A 16,634-nucleotide genomic window follows, 5' to 3' on the forward strand; every position below is an offset into this window, starting at 1 on the left:
GCATTAATGTAGCTTCAAGGCCTTTTTCTGAAGCATCACATTGTACCACTACTTTTGATCTGGATCGAAATACTTTAGGGTTGCTGCATCTGCAATAGCTTTCTTTACTGATTGGAAAGCAGTCTCCTGGATTTCCGTCCATTCCCAGAGCACATCTTTGTGGGTTAGCTGTCTCAGTGGCTCACACATGTCTGATAGATGACTGCAAAATTTGGAGAGATAATTTACCTTGCCCAAAAATCGTTGTACTCCACAAACATCAGTAGGGGTAGGCAAATCTTGTATTGCTCTCACCTTTTCAGGATCCACTTTTACACCGTTTGAAGTCAGACGATGTCCAATATAGGCCACTTCTGTCATTTTCAGTTTGAATTTGTCCAAGTTCAGCTTTATGTGTTATGTGGTGCCCCTGAGGCTCAGTCGCCACAGAGGTACTGCACCTTCCTCTCTCCTAAGGTGTTGTGCCCCACCTTCCAGGTAAGTTGGAGGCTCCTGACCACGCTCCAACACTCGCACCCCACACAATAGTGTAGTTCAGCATAACCACATTGTTGCTCTTTGCCTAGAGAGAGAAGCGGAGCACCTTTTGGTGGTTCCCTGCTTGGAACACTAGACGTGATGGGAGATGGGTGGAGTTCAGAATATATATATATGAGCGGGATGGTTTAGGATGACAGGTCAGTCTGACAGGAGGTCAGTGAGAGAGGAAGCCACTCGGGAGGAGTGGGGATCCCTGGAAGAACGGATGGAGGAAGGAATGCTGCTGCTGCCTCAGTGACCTGAGCCAGCTGGCACAGGAAAGGAAAGGAAAGAAGGAGAAGGACGTTGACCTGAAGCCTGAGCTTCCATAAAAGGGAAAGGACAAGTACGGAACGTAGGAGTAAAAGGGAACACAGAGGACGTGGATTAGAGGAAGAACCCTGCCTAGAAGTTCTAAGCGCAAGGCTGGGGCCCGGTCCCCGAATTTGTATGAACACTAATGGTTTTGCAGCAGACACCGGTGGAGTAGTGGGCTGTAAATGCACTACTCCCAAGACTTGAGGGCACAACAGCAATACGGATAGAGAGCCGGGACTTAGGAGTAGAGAGTCCCTGAAGCAGGCTACAGCTGTCTGCCGTGCAAGTAGAGTTCTTGGGAACATCTGTCAGGAGGAACTCCAGTGTAACACGGTACTGGAGATCTTCACACTTAAAGGCGCTATAGAGGAGACGTTCAGGAAAGGCATATAATTTGGCGGAGTGTGGAAGGGAGCTTTCCATCTTGCCTGGAGGTTGACTGAGTCCCTGACCCGGAGGACACGGCACAGAAGCGGGCACTACAGACTGTGAGTAAAGCTTTGGAACTACATGCCCTGGTGTCCTCCATTCCTTCCTGCGTCCGTCCGCCTGACACTGCTACATCCCCTGCGCCAGACACTACATCACCTAAGTGTCTCCACATCTACACTGCCCTGGGACAACAGCCCTGCCTGTGGAGGGCTATACCATCATTGCTGCACCACACCACCTGTCCCGGAGGATCTGCATGCAGTGTCGGCTTAACACCTCCCTTGCCGAACACCACAGGTCGCGTCACGAACTATTCATTTAACTCACATCTTTCTATTACTTGGGCGCCCAGGGCCACGGTCGGGGGCACTGATGCTGTGACACATCCCACTGACACCGGCCCGGTACCGAGTACTCCACAGCCCTGGGAGGGCGACCCAGTTTTGCTCTGCATCTGTCCAAAAATTGTATCATCTTCTGATCGTGATCCTTGATTGCAGATTCCATATCTTCACCTTCTCTAACTATTAAGGGGTTTTTACACATAGCGATATCGCTAGCAATATCACTATAACATCACCGTTTTTGTGATATTATAGCGATATTGCTAGCGATATCGCTATGTGTGATACTTACCTCCGACCGGCTCCCCCGCTGTCCATCACTGATCGCATGAGATCGTCCGGCTCCATTTCTCGTCGGGCGCTTCCTGCTGGGCTTCCTGTGGCGCCGACAAGCGACGTGTGGACGCGGGCGGGAGAACGACAGGATCGCCACGTCTGAAAGGTAAGTATCGTCCGCTGTATCGCTGGTGCATCGCTGTGAGATCTGCCTGTGTGGCAGTCCACTAGCGATCATTTAGCGATGCACCAGCTATCCTGACCGGGTCGTATCGTGGTCGGGATCGCTGGTGCATCGCTAAATGTAAAAGGGCCTTTAGTATATCATCTGCTATTGTTTTCACTCCAGGAAGTCCTTCCAACGCCTGCATTAATGTCTGCTGGAACACCTTTGGAGCAGGTTTTAGTCCCATGGGCATTCTCAGCCATTTAAAACATCCAAATGGTGAAGAAAATGTCAATAAACTTGATTGTTCAGTCAGTGCCACATGCCAAAATCCATTTTTCACATCACATACAGAAAATATTTTAGCTTTTGATAGATCTGGTAGAACATCATCTAATGTCGGCATGGGGTAATGATTTCTTTTCAGCGCCTTGTTGAGTGGCTTAGGATCAATGCATATTCTTAACTTGCCAGATGGTTTCTGCACTATGACTAAACTGCTGATCCAATCTGTGCTCTTATGGACTGGTGCTATCATGCCTCTTCTCTGTAAGTCTTGCAGTTCTTTCAGCCGTTGCATTAAAGCTACAGGCACTCTCCTTGTAGGTAATCTGGTAGGCTGCATGGTGTTGTCAATTTCTAGCCTATATTTACCTTCAAAGCACCCATCACCTTCAAATAAATCAGCATACTTCGTTTTTATTTTCTGAATATCCAAGTTGTGCTCTGCGTTTAGTTTGGGATTTGGTATATCCTGGGAAACTTCAACAGACATAATATTCTGAGACTGCACTCTTATTAAGTCCATTGCCTGAACTGCTTTTACTCCCAATAATGGTACATAGTTACCACCACGCAACACGGTAAATTCAACTCTATAACTCTTTCTGTTACATGGGTTCCGTATTTTGAGCTTACATGTCCCCATCGGTTTCAGAACACTTTTGTTGTACATCACCAGTACCTTGTCAGTAGGCTCAATAGAAACCTGTTTGTTCAGCAGAGCAGATGGAATTACATTGCAGCTTGCTCCACAATCCAGCTGAAATCTAATGGGCTTCTCATCCAACAAGAATGTTGCATAAAGCTGCTTGGCATCCTTGCCTACTGACTGCCTGACTACATTGACTTTCTCTGCTGCAGGCTGCAGTTGTAGCCATGTAATGTCCTCTGCACTGTCAGTGTCTAGTGTCACAGTGTGGAGCTGTCAGTACTGTTTGCCTGTTCCTTGCCTGCAGACAGCTGAGCTATGATTCTTCTTTCCACACAATCTGCAGGTTTCACCATATGCTGAATACTTGGTTTTGTCTCTCTCATGTCTTTTCCCACAATACTTGCAGTGGACAGTGCTTATAGGGGAGCTTGGTCTTGTCTTTCCTTTCATAGATACTGCATGTACCTTATCATCATTATCACTGGTGCCTGCCATCATCTTCAGGCTGTGTTTTGTCAGTTCAGCAGCCCTGCAGATTTTGCATGCATTTCTCTAAAGTCATGTCTTCCTCTCTCAGTAATCTTTCTTTGAGATGACTGTCTCTTATGCCACACACCATTCTGTCTTTGATTAGACTGTCCCTGATCTCTCCAAAACCACATGTTGTTGCCAGCCTCCTCAGCTCTGTCAGATATCTGTCCACATTTTCACCATCCTCCTGATGTCGTGTGAAAAAGTTATATCTTTCCACTGTCTCATTCTTCTTTGGGTTACAGTGTTTATCAAATGCCTGCACAATATCGGCTGAAGGAGGTTGTCTGTGTGTGGGAGTAAGGTGTGGGCTAATTCTCTGCCATTTTCCCCAATAAGGTAATAAAACATCTTCACTTTTCGTTTGTCATCAGTGGGGGCCACTGTGAGATCCACATACAGTATAAACTCTTCCTTCCAATGTCTCCAAGTCTGGGACAAATTACATGAAGTCACATCCAGTCCCTGAGGGGGCTTCGGACCAGTCTCCATTTTGCAGTAATGTCAGGGAGTCTGTACTTACAGGAGCTGTGATTCTCTGTGATCCTCTGTACAGTCCCAGCCTCACACAAGCTCTGAGGATTTGCAGGTTCTGTGCCCAGCTGCCACCATGTTCTGTTATGTATTTCCAGTCAAGGATCACACTCCTTGGATATCTCAAGGCTTGTTTATTACTTGAGACTTGTGATACATTCCTCCATTACAAGATGTCTGCTAACAACAACTAACCAACAAGTTCTTACTCTCTGTAGTACACACATCAAAGTAGTGAGACCCCTAGAGGCCACATCAACATATAACATATTGCTACACCGGCGCTGTCTGGTTTTTTGCCGCAGACAAAAAATGTTACTAGAGACGATTTTCCAGAAGCCAGAATGAAACATTTAGCCGGATCTGGCAAAAAACGGAAGAAACGGAAGGCCATACAGCACAACCCGGCGCTAATACAATTTAATGAGAGAAAACTGGATCCGGCAGCAGCTTTCGCCGGATCCGGTTTTTTAACAAATAGCCGGATCCTGCCTGTCAGAAAAAACCTGATGTGTGAAAGTAGCCTTAGGCTACTTTCACACATCAGGTTTTCGGCGTCAGGCGCGATCCGGCGTCGTGCCGGAACGCCGGATCCGGCAAATGTTTAGTAAAACCTGATGTGCCGGATCCGGTTTTCTGCCGGATCCGTCTTTTTCTTGACAGACAAAACCGGATCCGTCTCATCCGGTTCATCCGTTTTTCTATCCGTTTTTCGACGGATTACGCCGGATCCGTTTTATAAAATTGACCCTTGTTGCCTTCCGAACGGGATTGGCTACTGGAAAACTATATATAGCATGTTCCTACAGCCCTTCTTTGACAGGTTGTAGAGGAGAAAGTGCAGGTTGGAGAGAAGAGCAAGTTACTGGCGAAGATGGATGTTGTCATTGGAAATATTTTGAAGAATTTGGCGGATTTTATAGCGGAGGCGAATCGTTTGAGGGTGATTGTTCTGGAGAAGGAGAGAGCGAGACAGCAGCGCATCAGGCATCGTAGACGACGTTTGTGGATCCACCCCATCACAGCCAAGAGAATGACGCGTGGGGTCTATTCTACACTCTGCATGGACCTTCGATGAAACCCGGATAAATTTTTTGGATATGTTAGGATGAAAATGGAGAATTTTGATTACTTGGTGGAGCGCATTGCACACCGCATAAGAAAAGCGGACACCTATTGCCGCTTCTCTGTTTCACCCGCAGAGCGTCTGATGGTGACTTTAAGGTAAGCCACATTTATTGGATGTGATCGCATCAGAGCACACTTTCACTGCAATCTTGTTGGTGGTAATTTGTATCTCCAAGTGTTATAGGTCAGTTTTGGTATGTAATGCTGTGATTTAAAACTAATTTATTGTTTGTTAATTCCCCACAGAATTCTTGCAACTGGAGAATCCCTTTCGTCACTGCATTTCCAGTACAGACTCGGGATTTCCACCATATCTGGAATTGTGAAGTACACATGCCGTGCACTGTGGGACTCCTTAGCTGAAGAGTTTTTACCAGAGCCCACAACAGAGAGGTGGATTGAAATTGCTGACAAGTTTCAACAGATATGTCAGTTTCCAAACTGCTTGGGCGCTGTGGACGGGAAACATATCCGCATTGTAAAGCCAGCTGGATCGGGATCGGAATATTTCAATTACAAGAAATATTTTTCAATTGTCCTCATGGCCATCGCTGACGCGGAATACAAATTTATTGCGGTTGATATTGGGGCCTATGGCCGCTCCAATGACTCTCAAGTTTTCAAACTGTCTGCCATGGGGCGTAAACTGTATGGAAACACCTTCCAGTTCCCACCACCTAGACCGCTGCCGCAAACATCTGGTCCACCTATGCCATTTGTCTGTGTAGGGGATGAAGCCTTCCAGCTGTCAGAACACCTTTTGAAACCGTACTCTAGCAGAGGATTGACAAGACCAAAACGCATTTTTAATTACCGCCTCACAAGAGCAAGAAGAATGGTTGAATGTACCTTTGGTATTCTGACAGCCAAATGGCGGGTCCTATTGACTGCGATCAACCTCAAGACAGAAACTGTGGACGAGGTGATCAAAGCGTGCGTGGTACTCCACAATTTTGTTATCTGCAAGGAACCCATTTCCATTGAGGACACCTCTGAAGAAACCACCTTGCAAGATTACCATGACATTACCACTAGAAGTTCTGTGACGGTTTCAGTAATGAGGGACAATTTTGCACTATACTTTATGTCACCTCAAGGCAGAGTACACTGGCAGGATGACAGAGTGTGAAAGATTTGTGCCCTAACCAAACTTGTGTACCTTCTGTACCAACAGTATATACCTTTGCCAACCAAAGTTGGCTATCTTGTCATGGTCTCTATTTTTAGCTTTAGGCCACAGGTGTGTACCTGGTTGTGTTTTATGCAAAGTATTTCACCTTTTAACAAAAGTTGTGTACATTGTTAGGAAATCACCAACAATAAACACAACTTTTTAGGTGAAATACTTTGCTTCAAACACAACCAGGAACACAACTGTGGCAAAAAGCTAAAATTTACCCACAGTTATATACCTAGTTTTGAATACCATTTCACCTTTTAAATAACCTGTATTTAACCTTTTTCGCCGCAGAAAGAAATGACAGACAACCAGTGTAAAATAATTTAACTTTTATTGAAAAATGTTTTTTTTAGTAAACTTTTTTAAAATGTTAATAAACATGTTTAATAAAAATTTGAAACTATAAAACTGAAACCATAAAACTGGTCATTTTTATTTAAATACACACATTATAATTCTGTGTAGTGTGTGGTGGAAATACTGCTGTAGGGGCTGCGGGACACTTCGACACTGGGAGTGTGGAGAGAGGACTGGGATCGTGGTGGGGAAGGAACAGTTAGAGGTGAAGGTGTGGAAAAAACTACAGAATGGGTGGACATGTGGGAAGCAGAAGAGGTGGTGGGTGGTGGAGTGGAGGGTTGGGCAGGGACTGTAGGAGCAGATGATGTTGATGGCAAGTTGTATGGGGAAGGAGTTTGGTACGGGGCAGGTTGCTGGAAGTGGGGAGATGTCTAGTACGGGGCAGGTTGCTGGAAGTGGGGAGATGTCTGGTACGGGGCAGGTTGCTGGAAGTGGGGAGATGTCTGGTATGGGGCAGGTTGCTGGAAGTGGGGAGATGTCTGGTACTGGGGAGGTTGCTGGTACTGGGGAGTTTGCAGGTACTGTGGAGGTTGCTGGTACTGGGGAGGTTGCTGGTGCTGGGGAGGTTGCTGGTGCTGGGGAGGTGGATGGTGCTGGGGAGGTGGATGGTGCTGGGGAGGTGGATGGTGCTGGGGAGGTGGATGGTATGTAATAGGAGGGGGAGGATGGAAAGTGGCTGGAGGTGGATGGTATGTAATAGGAGGGGGAGGATGGAAAGTGGCTGGAGGGGGTGTAGATGTAATAGGAGGGGGAGGATGGAAAGTGGCTGGAGGGGGTGTAGATGTAATAGGAGGGGGAGGATGGAAAGTGGCTGGAGGGGGTGTAGATGTAATAGGGGGGGGAGGATGGAAAGTGGCTGGAGGGGGTGCAGGTGGAGGAACTACTGTGGTGGGAGGAGGAGGTTGGGAGGTAACTTGCTGGAGAGCAGCGTGGCATGAATGCATTACATGCATCTGCTGGGCAGGAGAGAGCGTTTCCATGCGCTCCACAACAGACCTGAAAAAGGTGTGGTTTGGCGAAGATCTTGCTTCTGAATGCATGGTTTGCAGAAGTGTCTTCACCTCCAGAATGCTGGAGTTGATCTGCTGATAGCCTGCGGAGATTTGCTCTGACAAGACTTTTAGACAGTTCTGGAAAGATGCATTCAGATGCAAGAACTCTGGCGCATAAGTCTTTTCCTGACCCCTCTGCCGCTGCCGCCCAGTACCCGCAGGTGTACTAGAGGTGGCAGGGGCAGAAGGGTGGGGTAAAGGGAAAGCGATCTCCTCACCAGCAGCTTCATGTAATGTAGGCGGCCACGATGCTCCTGTGCTGGTGGATGGGACAGATGGGTCGAATGTGTTGGAAGGCTGGGAAGGTGCAGATGTACCGGGGCGGTCGAAGTGTCCCTCGGTGCCGGTCTCCTCAGGGATCGCCTCAGAAGGGTCCAATCGTGCCGGCTCCCGAGTGCTGCTCACCATGCTGTGGAATAAAGAGAAAAAAAAACAATTAAAATACTGACATGGTATGGCCCTGGCTGAAAAAAAAATTTACATCTAACATTTTTTTTCACATGTGGTGTGTAATATTTACCTTCTGGTGACCATTGTTTCCCGGAGGAACGACAGGGCTTGTGCGTACTTGTACTTGCTCCTGCGTCCTCCAGATCCACTCGGGGCCCGCATCTCTTTATTGAACTCCTTCTTGAAACGATCTCTCACAGACCGCCACCGATTCACAATTGTGTTCCCTGAAACGAGAAAGGAGTGGTTAGTATACAACATCAGTGTTTCCCAAACTCCAGTCCTCATGGTCCCCAGGGGTCATGTTTTCAGGATTTCCATAGTAAATAGAAATCCTGAACACATGATCCGTGGGGACCATGAGGACTGGAGTTCGGGAAACACTGGTTTAAATCAAGCAACCGGTACTGTATATACTTACGCTCTGTAATCTGGGCCCGAACATCGAGGTCCTCCCAGCGTCCCACAAGGAGCGAACAGATTTCCTCCCAGAGTCGTCGGGTAACGATCAGGTCAGCGTGGCGGCGGTCAGCCATATTCCAGAGCGGCTCCCTTTCTCTGACGAGATCGATGAGGCGGTCCACATCAATCCCTCCATCCTCAACGTCAGAGTTGGGAGCACGCTGTGAAGGCTGTTAAAGAAAAAGACAAAAATAACATAATTAGCCTCCACAAAAGAAATGAAATAAAAAGTGCAAAAAAAAAAGCAAAAATATTTATACTTACACGCTGGTGACCGCCGCGTTGCTGTCGCCGACGACCCTGGGAGGCACTGCGAGGACCTCTTGGCCAAGCACCAGATTGGGAAGACTAGAGAAGAAAACAAAAAAAGTTATGTCTTTGGATGTAGGCATTTGTTTGCTGTGTGTGGTCTGCAGAACATTGTTTTCTATGTGTTGTGTGTAGTGTGATGTTGTGTTTCTGCGTTTGATGCAAAAAACTTACCAATTGTGAGCCCACTCCAGGTGTCTGTCCACCCCTTCCTTCTTCTTCTGGGAGCTCCTCTTCATCTTGTGATTCCTGTTTTGAAATAAAAGGCCATGAATAGACATATATTACAGAGAAGATGGATTTTGGAAATAAAAACTTACCGTCAAACGCTGACGATGCGAGGGAGGGCTCCCAGAAGGTGATGTGCTGTCTTCCTGGTGGCCACACTCCATGCCTGTGGGTGGTGTTCCAGCTGCTGCCATTGCTTCTGCTGCTGCTGCTGCATCTATTGGGCGGCTGTTGAATAAAGAGAAACAAAGGGCCAATGAATATCTTGATATTCAATAGCCCTAGTTTGGAGGAATGGGTGATTTGATAATTACCGTCTCTCATCTGCTGCTGGACTCCCCTCCCGTTGTTCAGCATGCTGCTCCAATTGGGGTGGTGCTGATGGTGCTGCTGCAGATGTCTCCTGCCTTCTCCTGCGCCTGGTTGCTGTCTTGGGTGGCATGTTGGGTGTGGCTGTGGGTCCCACTGTCTTGCTTTTATATATGTCTTGTGGGCAGAGCTACTGAGCATGCTCAGACCAAAAAACCGGATCCGGCCGCCGGATCAGGCTTTCGCCGGATCCGGCGCATTGCGGCGCTCATAGGCTTTCATTGTGTGAAAAAGCCGGACGCGCCGGATCCGGCGTGTCCGGCTTTTTCGCCGGAGACAAAAAACATTACAGTAGACGTTTTTTCCAGACGCCGGATCGCGACACATTGCGACACATTGCCGGATCCGGCGCAAACCGGATGAAACGCATGGCCATCCGTCGCGATCCGGCGCAAATGCAAGTCAATGGGGGGGAAACCGGATCCGGCATTGCATTTCGCCGGATCCGGTTTCTGTCAAAAGCGCCGGATCGCGCCTGAAGGCGAAAACCTGATGTGTGAAAGAGGCCTTACTGCCCAGCAGATCCTGGAACTTTCTGTAGATGGGACTATACTCCACTGTGCCGCTTCTCTCTGCTCACACCATGTAGTGCTATAGCTGTGTATAATAACGCTGGTATAATATTGCCAGGCCCCGCACAGCTGTAGCCATATTCATCAATAATACAGTATTTTGAATGTGTGAGTCCTCTATGACACTGCGAGCAGGCGGCCAGGCAGGCATACAGCCCTCGAGCATCCACACAAGCTTCACACCACTGTAGTATATACAGTGACTTGAGAAAGTATTCAAACTTACACACACAAATTTTTAGGTTTGTTTTATGTAAAGGTTTTTCTCTGCTACTCTTTCAAAAAGGCCAGCTCTAAGGAGTGTATGGCTAATTGTGGTCGTATGGATAGATACTCCAGTTTCTGCTTGGGATCTCTGCAGCTCCTTCAAGGTTAACTGTGATCTGTGTGCTGCCTCTCTGATTAATTTTCTTCTTGTCCGGGCTGAGAGTTTGGGTGGGCTGCCCTCTTTTGAACGCTGGTGATTCTGCATGTGTTCATTGAACCGTGCGGAATCACTGTCCTATACATTGCACTAGTGATATTTGTCTTGCGGAGACTCGCGTCCCCGCAAAATAAATAGACATGCTGCGGTCTGGAAAGATGCGCCGCATGTCCATCTAATAACCTCAAGTACACATTTCTCTCCTCAAGGACCTGTCCGAAGGCCATGTTACATACCCCCCTGCCCAAAGCCGGGGGGCTTGGAACCTTCTGCCAACAAACAGTGGACTCTTGACAGAGTGTGAGCATTGCCATGTAGTTTCCCTGGCCTATGCTCCACATGGAAGTTAAAAATCCTGAAGTGCCAGGAACCACCTAGTTACTCGGGCACCGTTGCCCCAGAGTCCTTGGCCATGACTACGGTCCTGGTCGACCCTTACACTGGTGTCTTCTCAAATCTCTTCCCCGAGGTAACATGAACTTCATTCTTGGGTTCCTACTAATGCAATTCTCCCTGCTTTAATTTTCACTATCATTTTTAACCAGAAGATGGCGGCGTATGCTTGTAGCCACTCTGGTAGGCATTAACTGCGTGCATCTTCTCTCTTGTCGAACTCCTTACAAAGTGGGAGAAGCTGTTGGGGCACCACATCCACAGAATGTATCTGTCCTCATATGTATGTAGGGTGACAGAGGAGAGCACAGACGATATCTCAGCCATTACATTGGAACCACCTGCCTAATACTGTATGGTCAGCGGTTGTAAGGTCCTGTCTGTATCTGTGCACATTACTTCATGGAGCAGCCTCTCAGAAGTGTGAGCAAAACTAGCCCTGAACACGTCTTCAAACCATAAATGTAACCTTAAAGGGATTGTCCACCTCCCACCTCTGGGGACAGTTTTATTTTATACTTTAAATCCATTTATTTGGAGCTGAAAATATATTTTTGTAATTTCGGTCCATTACTGTTCGGCTTTTACTGGCTTTTTTGTTTCCCTACATATTGATATTTAATATGGTCATAAATCAGTTGAGAAGAAATAAGAGCTACAAACTCTCCTATTGGACTATCAGAATGAGCTCACTAATGGACTCTCAGTTAAGGCCTGTTTCACATTTCCGTTTTTTGACATCAGTCAAATTCCGGCACTTTTAGAAAAAAACGGATCCGCCCCTTTTTTTGGCGGATCCGTTTTTTTCCCCCATAGACTTACATTAGCGGCGGATTTTGACTGACGGTCATCCATCTCACCCGTTTTTTGACGGATCCGTCAGAATTTTAGCGGCTCCTGGGCGGAGGAGACGGACTCTGAAACGTTTTTTCAGAGCGACGGTCCGCTATTTTGGATTGCGCATGCCCGGCAGATTTACTCTGGCAGGGATTTTAACCCTGAATAGTGTTCCGGAAAAGCCATTAAAACAAAAAAATCTCTCTCGCGCCCTCTCTCTCCCTCCCTCTCTCCCTCTCTCTCCCTCCCTCTCTCTCCCTCTCTCTCCCTCTCTCTCTCTATCTCCTTTTCCAGGCCACGGTTGCTTTAAGTTTCACCCTCTTGCCGGCTGCAGCGGATCCGTATACAAAACGGATCCAGTGGCATCAGTTTGCCCCATGACGGAGACGGATCTGGTTTTTAACCGCCTGGCGGATTTTGACTGACCTTGAAAGACGGAAATGTGAAACAGGCCTAACCTGTTCTTAAGTAGACAATGCCACACCTCGGCTATAAAAGATCAATGTTGCTAAATATTTAGCAAAACCCAATTGCAAAAATATATTTATTTTATGCCCAAAATAGCTGCATTTCAGTAAACAAAATTGTCCAACCCCTTTAATGTTTCCATTCACTGACAGCAAGCAGCGAAATAAGCCTCAGGTCCAATATCTAATTTCTATTTTGTCCTGCTGATGTATGGAACATCAATAGCACAATCATACAGTCTGTGGTGGGAGCGCCTCAGCCTCGCTTTCGGAAAACACGTCTTCAAAGTCTCTCAGGTACTCCGGAATACCCTCCAGACCGACAGACAACACAGATACAGATTTTATCCACATTTGGTTTATGGAACATTTGGGTCAGGTGCTTGACCTGATCAGCCAAAGCTTGCATGGGATCCATGAGGATAACACCCTTTTTTTTTTTTTTTTTACCCTCAGAGGAAAAAAATCTGAAATGGTCAGCTATAATGTCAGGAACACCGCACTGCACTTGCTCACTGAGCCAAGCGTCTGCAAGCGGTCAGCCGTCCTCCAAAATCCAGATCCCAATAACAGATAAGGCATCACAAAGGATCTGTGTGGACCGAACTGAGAACTCGTCACCACCAACGCCAGGACAGCGGTTCTGCCAGTCAGAAATCGGGGCAGCTGAGAGGAGAGATGCTGCAGAATAAGATAATAAATTATAAAGTAATCCTGTGGTTATAAAGTGGAGGAGATTATTAGAGATGTAATCTGCATAGTGACCTGGCCCCATCACCGACCAATTACCGGAACATACAGTAATGTGAACTGAGGACGGCTACTGACCACCGCACACTGCTACCCATCTTCCTGCTCTGCAGGTGCAATCCTTGACTGATTATGAACCAGGAGGCTCAGGATGAGCAGGGCTATAACTCACCTTTTGGTAAATGCATGGAGCTCATGGAGGACAAAAGAATAAAGGGAAATTTCCAGTCGTCTGTAAATAACTCCTCGTTGCATAATGATCAGTTCTCATAGACTTTGTACAGCCTCAATTCCTTAAAATTTGGTCCCCTGTGTAAAATTAGCAAATGTTGAACAATCTGTAAAGCATAATAAACAGTATAGGACCAAAGGTCAGGCACAAAAATATGAATTGATCATATAGAAAAATGGTGCAAAAATAGACCATAACACAAAAAAATATATAAAAATGCTAAATTTTATAATATTAATAAGATACATAAAAAATCAGCTGAACCAAATGACAGGACATGTCACATAATGGGTTAATCAAATTAGAATAATAACTTTATCTCCAAATTGGTTGTGCTGGGAACATATACAAGTACAATAGCCCCAATTATTAGAAGACAGCTTGTAAAAACTTGCAGTGAGTATGTTAATTAACACCTTTGTAACCTAAGGCAAATAAACCACAAATACATTATGTCTGAAATATGTAGATACCAATGGTAATCATATAAATAATAGTGTAAAATGGGTCGCCCTCCCAGGGCCGTGGGGTACTCGGTACCGGGCCGGTGTCGGCGGGATGTGTCACAGCAGCGGTGACCTGCTCCGTGGCCCTGGGCGCCCAATTAATGGGGGAAATTGAATGGTAGAATGTAGTGAATGGAATAGTTCGTGACGCCACCTGTGGTGTTCGGCAAGTGAGATGTTAGGCCGACGCTGCATGCAGATCCTCTGGGGCTGGTGGTGTGTTGCAGCCAAGATGGTGAAGCTCCCCATAGGTGGAGCTGTAACCCCAGGGCAGTGAAGATGTAGGGGAAGAGGAGAGGCACAAGCGGTGTAGAAGCTGGTATCCAGATGTAGCGGTGCTGGGTGCGTTGGCGCAAGAATGAATGGAGGACACCAGGGCTTGTAGTTCCAAAGCTTTACTTACAGTCTGTAGTACACACAGGTGTATGCCTCCGTGCCGTGTCCTCCGGGTCAGAGACTCAGTCAACCTCCAGGCAAGATAGAATGCTCCCTTCCAACACTCCGCCAACATGTGCCTTACTGAATGTCTCCTCTTATAGCGCCTTTAAGTGTGAAGTACTCCTAGTACTGAGTTACACTGGAGTTCCTCCTGACAGATGTTCCCAAGAACTCTACTTGTACGGCAGACAGCTGTAGCCTGCTTCGGGGACTCCCTACTCCTGAGTCCCGGCTCACTATCCAAGTTGCTGTTGTGCCCCCAACTCTTAGATGGGAGTAGTGCATTTACAGCCCACTACTCCACCGGTGTCTGAGGCAGAACCATTAGTGTCCATACAACCTCGGGGACCGGACCCCGGCCTTGCGCTTAGAAATTCTAGGCAGGGTTCTTCCTCTAATCCACGTCCTCTGTGTTCCCTTTTACTCCTACATTCCGTACTTGTCTTTCTTTTCTATGGAAGCTCAGGCTTCAGTTCAATGTCTTTCTCCTTTCCTTTCCCATGCCAGCTGGCTCAGATCACTGAGGCAGCTGCAGCACTCCTTCCTCCATCCCTCTTCCAGGGATCTCCTTTCCTCACTCCTCTCTGAGTGACTTCCTCCCTCAGACTGACCTGTAATTCTAAACCTCCCTGCTCTTTTATGTATTCTCAACTCCACCCGCCTCCCAGCACGTTTCGTGTTCCAAGCAGGGAGCCACCAAAGGTGCTCTGCCACTCTCCAAGCAAGGAGCCGCAAGGTGGCTTTGCTGAACTACTCTGTTGTGTGGGGTGCGAGTGTTGGAGCGTGGTCAGGAGCATCCAACCTACCTGGATGGTGGGGCACCACACCTCAGGAGCAGGTGCAGTACCTCTGTGGCGACTGAGCCTCAGGGGCGCCACATAAAACACAAAAGATTTTGAAATAAATGGTGTTGATTAAGCAGACATAAAAAGTAAAGTTCAAATGCAGTTGAGTCACTGGATGATATTAGCTTAGGACTACCAAACGTACATGATTTATTGATGCTGGCTATAACAACCATATGTTAAGTAAAGTGCATGTGCAGTAGAAATAAATGGAGATAAAAGGTTTTATTTACCCAAGTTGTGAGCGTGTGGCCGGGTCCCCATGTTATGGTCTATTTTTGCACCATTTTTGTATATGATCAACACCTGTGTAAAACGTACAGGTACTGTAGCAAGAATGCAATGATGTGGGAATCTCTTTTTATCCCCATGTTTGGATATTTTTCAATTTCATTAAAAAAAGTCACTTACTAAGAAATTGATGGTGGAGAGAAATCCCCCAAAGGTTGTGACAGGGTTAACAAGAAAAAACAAAAACAAGTGATTTTAATGGAAAACAGCTGTAAGGTAAATTTTCAATTCAGACACATGAGAGAGAGGCAGAGTCTCTCAGAAGCAAAGATGGTCAGAGGTTTAGGGTGTGTGCACACATTGCGGATTCTGCTGTGGTGTACAGTACCATTATATTCAATGCAAAACAAAAAACTGTGCACATGCTGCAGATTTGCTGCAGTTTTAAATCCGCAGCATGTCACTTTGTGCAGATTCCGCAGTGGTTTGACACCTGCTCCATGATCAGGTATCAAACTGCAGGCTAATCCGCAGGTAAAATGCAGGTCTTTTGACCTGCGGATTTAGGCAAATCTGCGCGGAAAAATCCTTAGCATATTCCGCAACGTGTGCACACACCCTTACTGATCTGCTAACAACTGCGTCTAAAAATTGTGGAATAATTTCAGAAAAATATTCCTATTCGTGGAACTGTAAAGACTGGGTATCCCACAATCTACATTATATAATTTAATCAAGAATTACTGGAGAAATCCATGTGGAGAAGGGACAGATCCGACAGTCAATGTTAGATCTTAGTGATCTACAGGCTCTCCGGCAGCACTACAGGCAGAATTCAATCATGGAAATCACTACATGAGATCAGGAAACTTCCAGAAATCATTGTCTATGATCACAAACTCATTAGTTCCAGAGGATGGAAGTGTGGGTTTGCAACAATTGCATCCTTTCTATACAACCCAAAACATATCGGCAGCACAAATCTTTCCGTTCATGCGGTTTTGCTACAATGTAGGCTCAGAGGAGTGGATACCTGTGAGATATCAGGAGAGGAAAATGTCCAATCTCTGGATGTTCAAAAAATGTTCCTTTTCACTCTCAGTAGTTTTCCTTAAAATGATAGAACAGATAAATTAAACTCCAGAGAGCTCGGCATTGACTGTGGAATATGTATATAGCTATGTGTATATGGGTCGCCCTCCCAGGGCTGTGGGGTACTAGGTACCGGGCCGGTCCTTCAGAGGGGAAAGTCACAGCAGCGGTGACCCGGTCCGTGGCCCTGGGTGCCCATGTAAAAGAGGATTTGAGTGGTGGAATAAAGTTTGAGTGATTCGTGACGCCACCTGT

The 16,634-nt window shown here is 46.7% G+C and overlaps 1 protein-coding gene across 1 annotated transcript; it reads right to left on the reverse strand.

The window, feature by feature from the left end:
- Positions 1–6,640: 6,640 nt before the first annotated feature.
- Positions 6,641–8,268, reverse strand: LOC141069913 (uncharacterized). The gene is made up of 2 exons (XM_073559467.1): positions 7,405–8,268; positions 6,641–7,341 (listed from the first exon to the last, which is right to left on the reverse strand). Exons 1-2 carry the CDS (start codon positions 8,180–8,182, stop codon positions 7,094–7,096), a joined length of 1,026 nt encoding a protein of 341 aa, XP_073415568.1. The 5' UTR covers positions 8,183–8,268; the 3' UTR covers positions 6,641–7,093.
- Between the last annotated feature and the right edge of the window lie 8,366 nt (positions 8,269–16,634).

This window comes from Dendrobates tinctorius, unplaced genomic scaffold (assembly GCF_039654945.1).
Source record: "Dendrobates tinctorius isolate UK_male_01 unplaced genomic scaffold, ASM3965494v1 ptg000013l, whole genome shotgun sequence".
Classification (NCBI taxonomy): domain Eukaryota; kingdom Metazoa; phylum Chordata; class Amphibia; order Anura; family Dendrobatidae; genus Dendrobates; species Dendrobates tinctorius.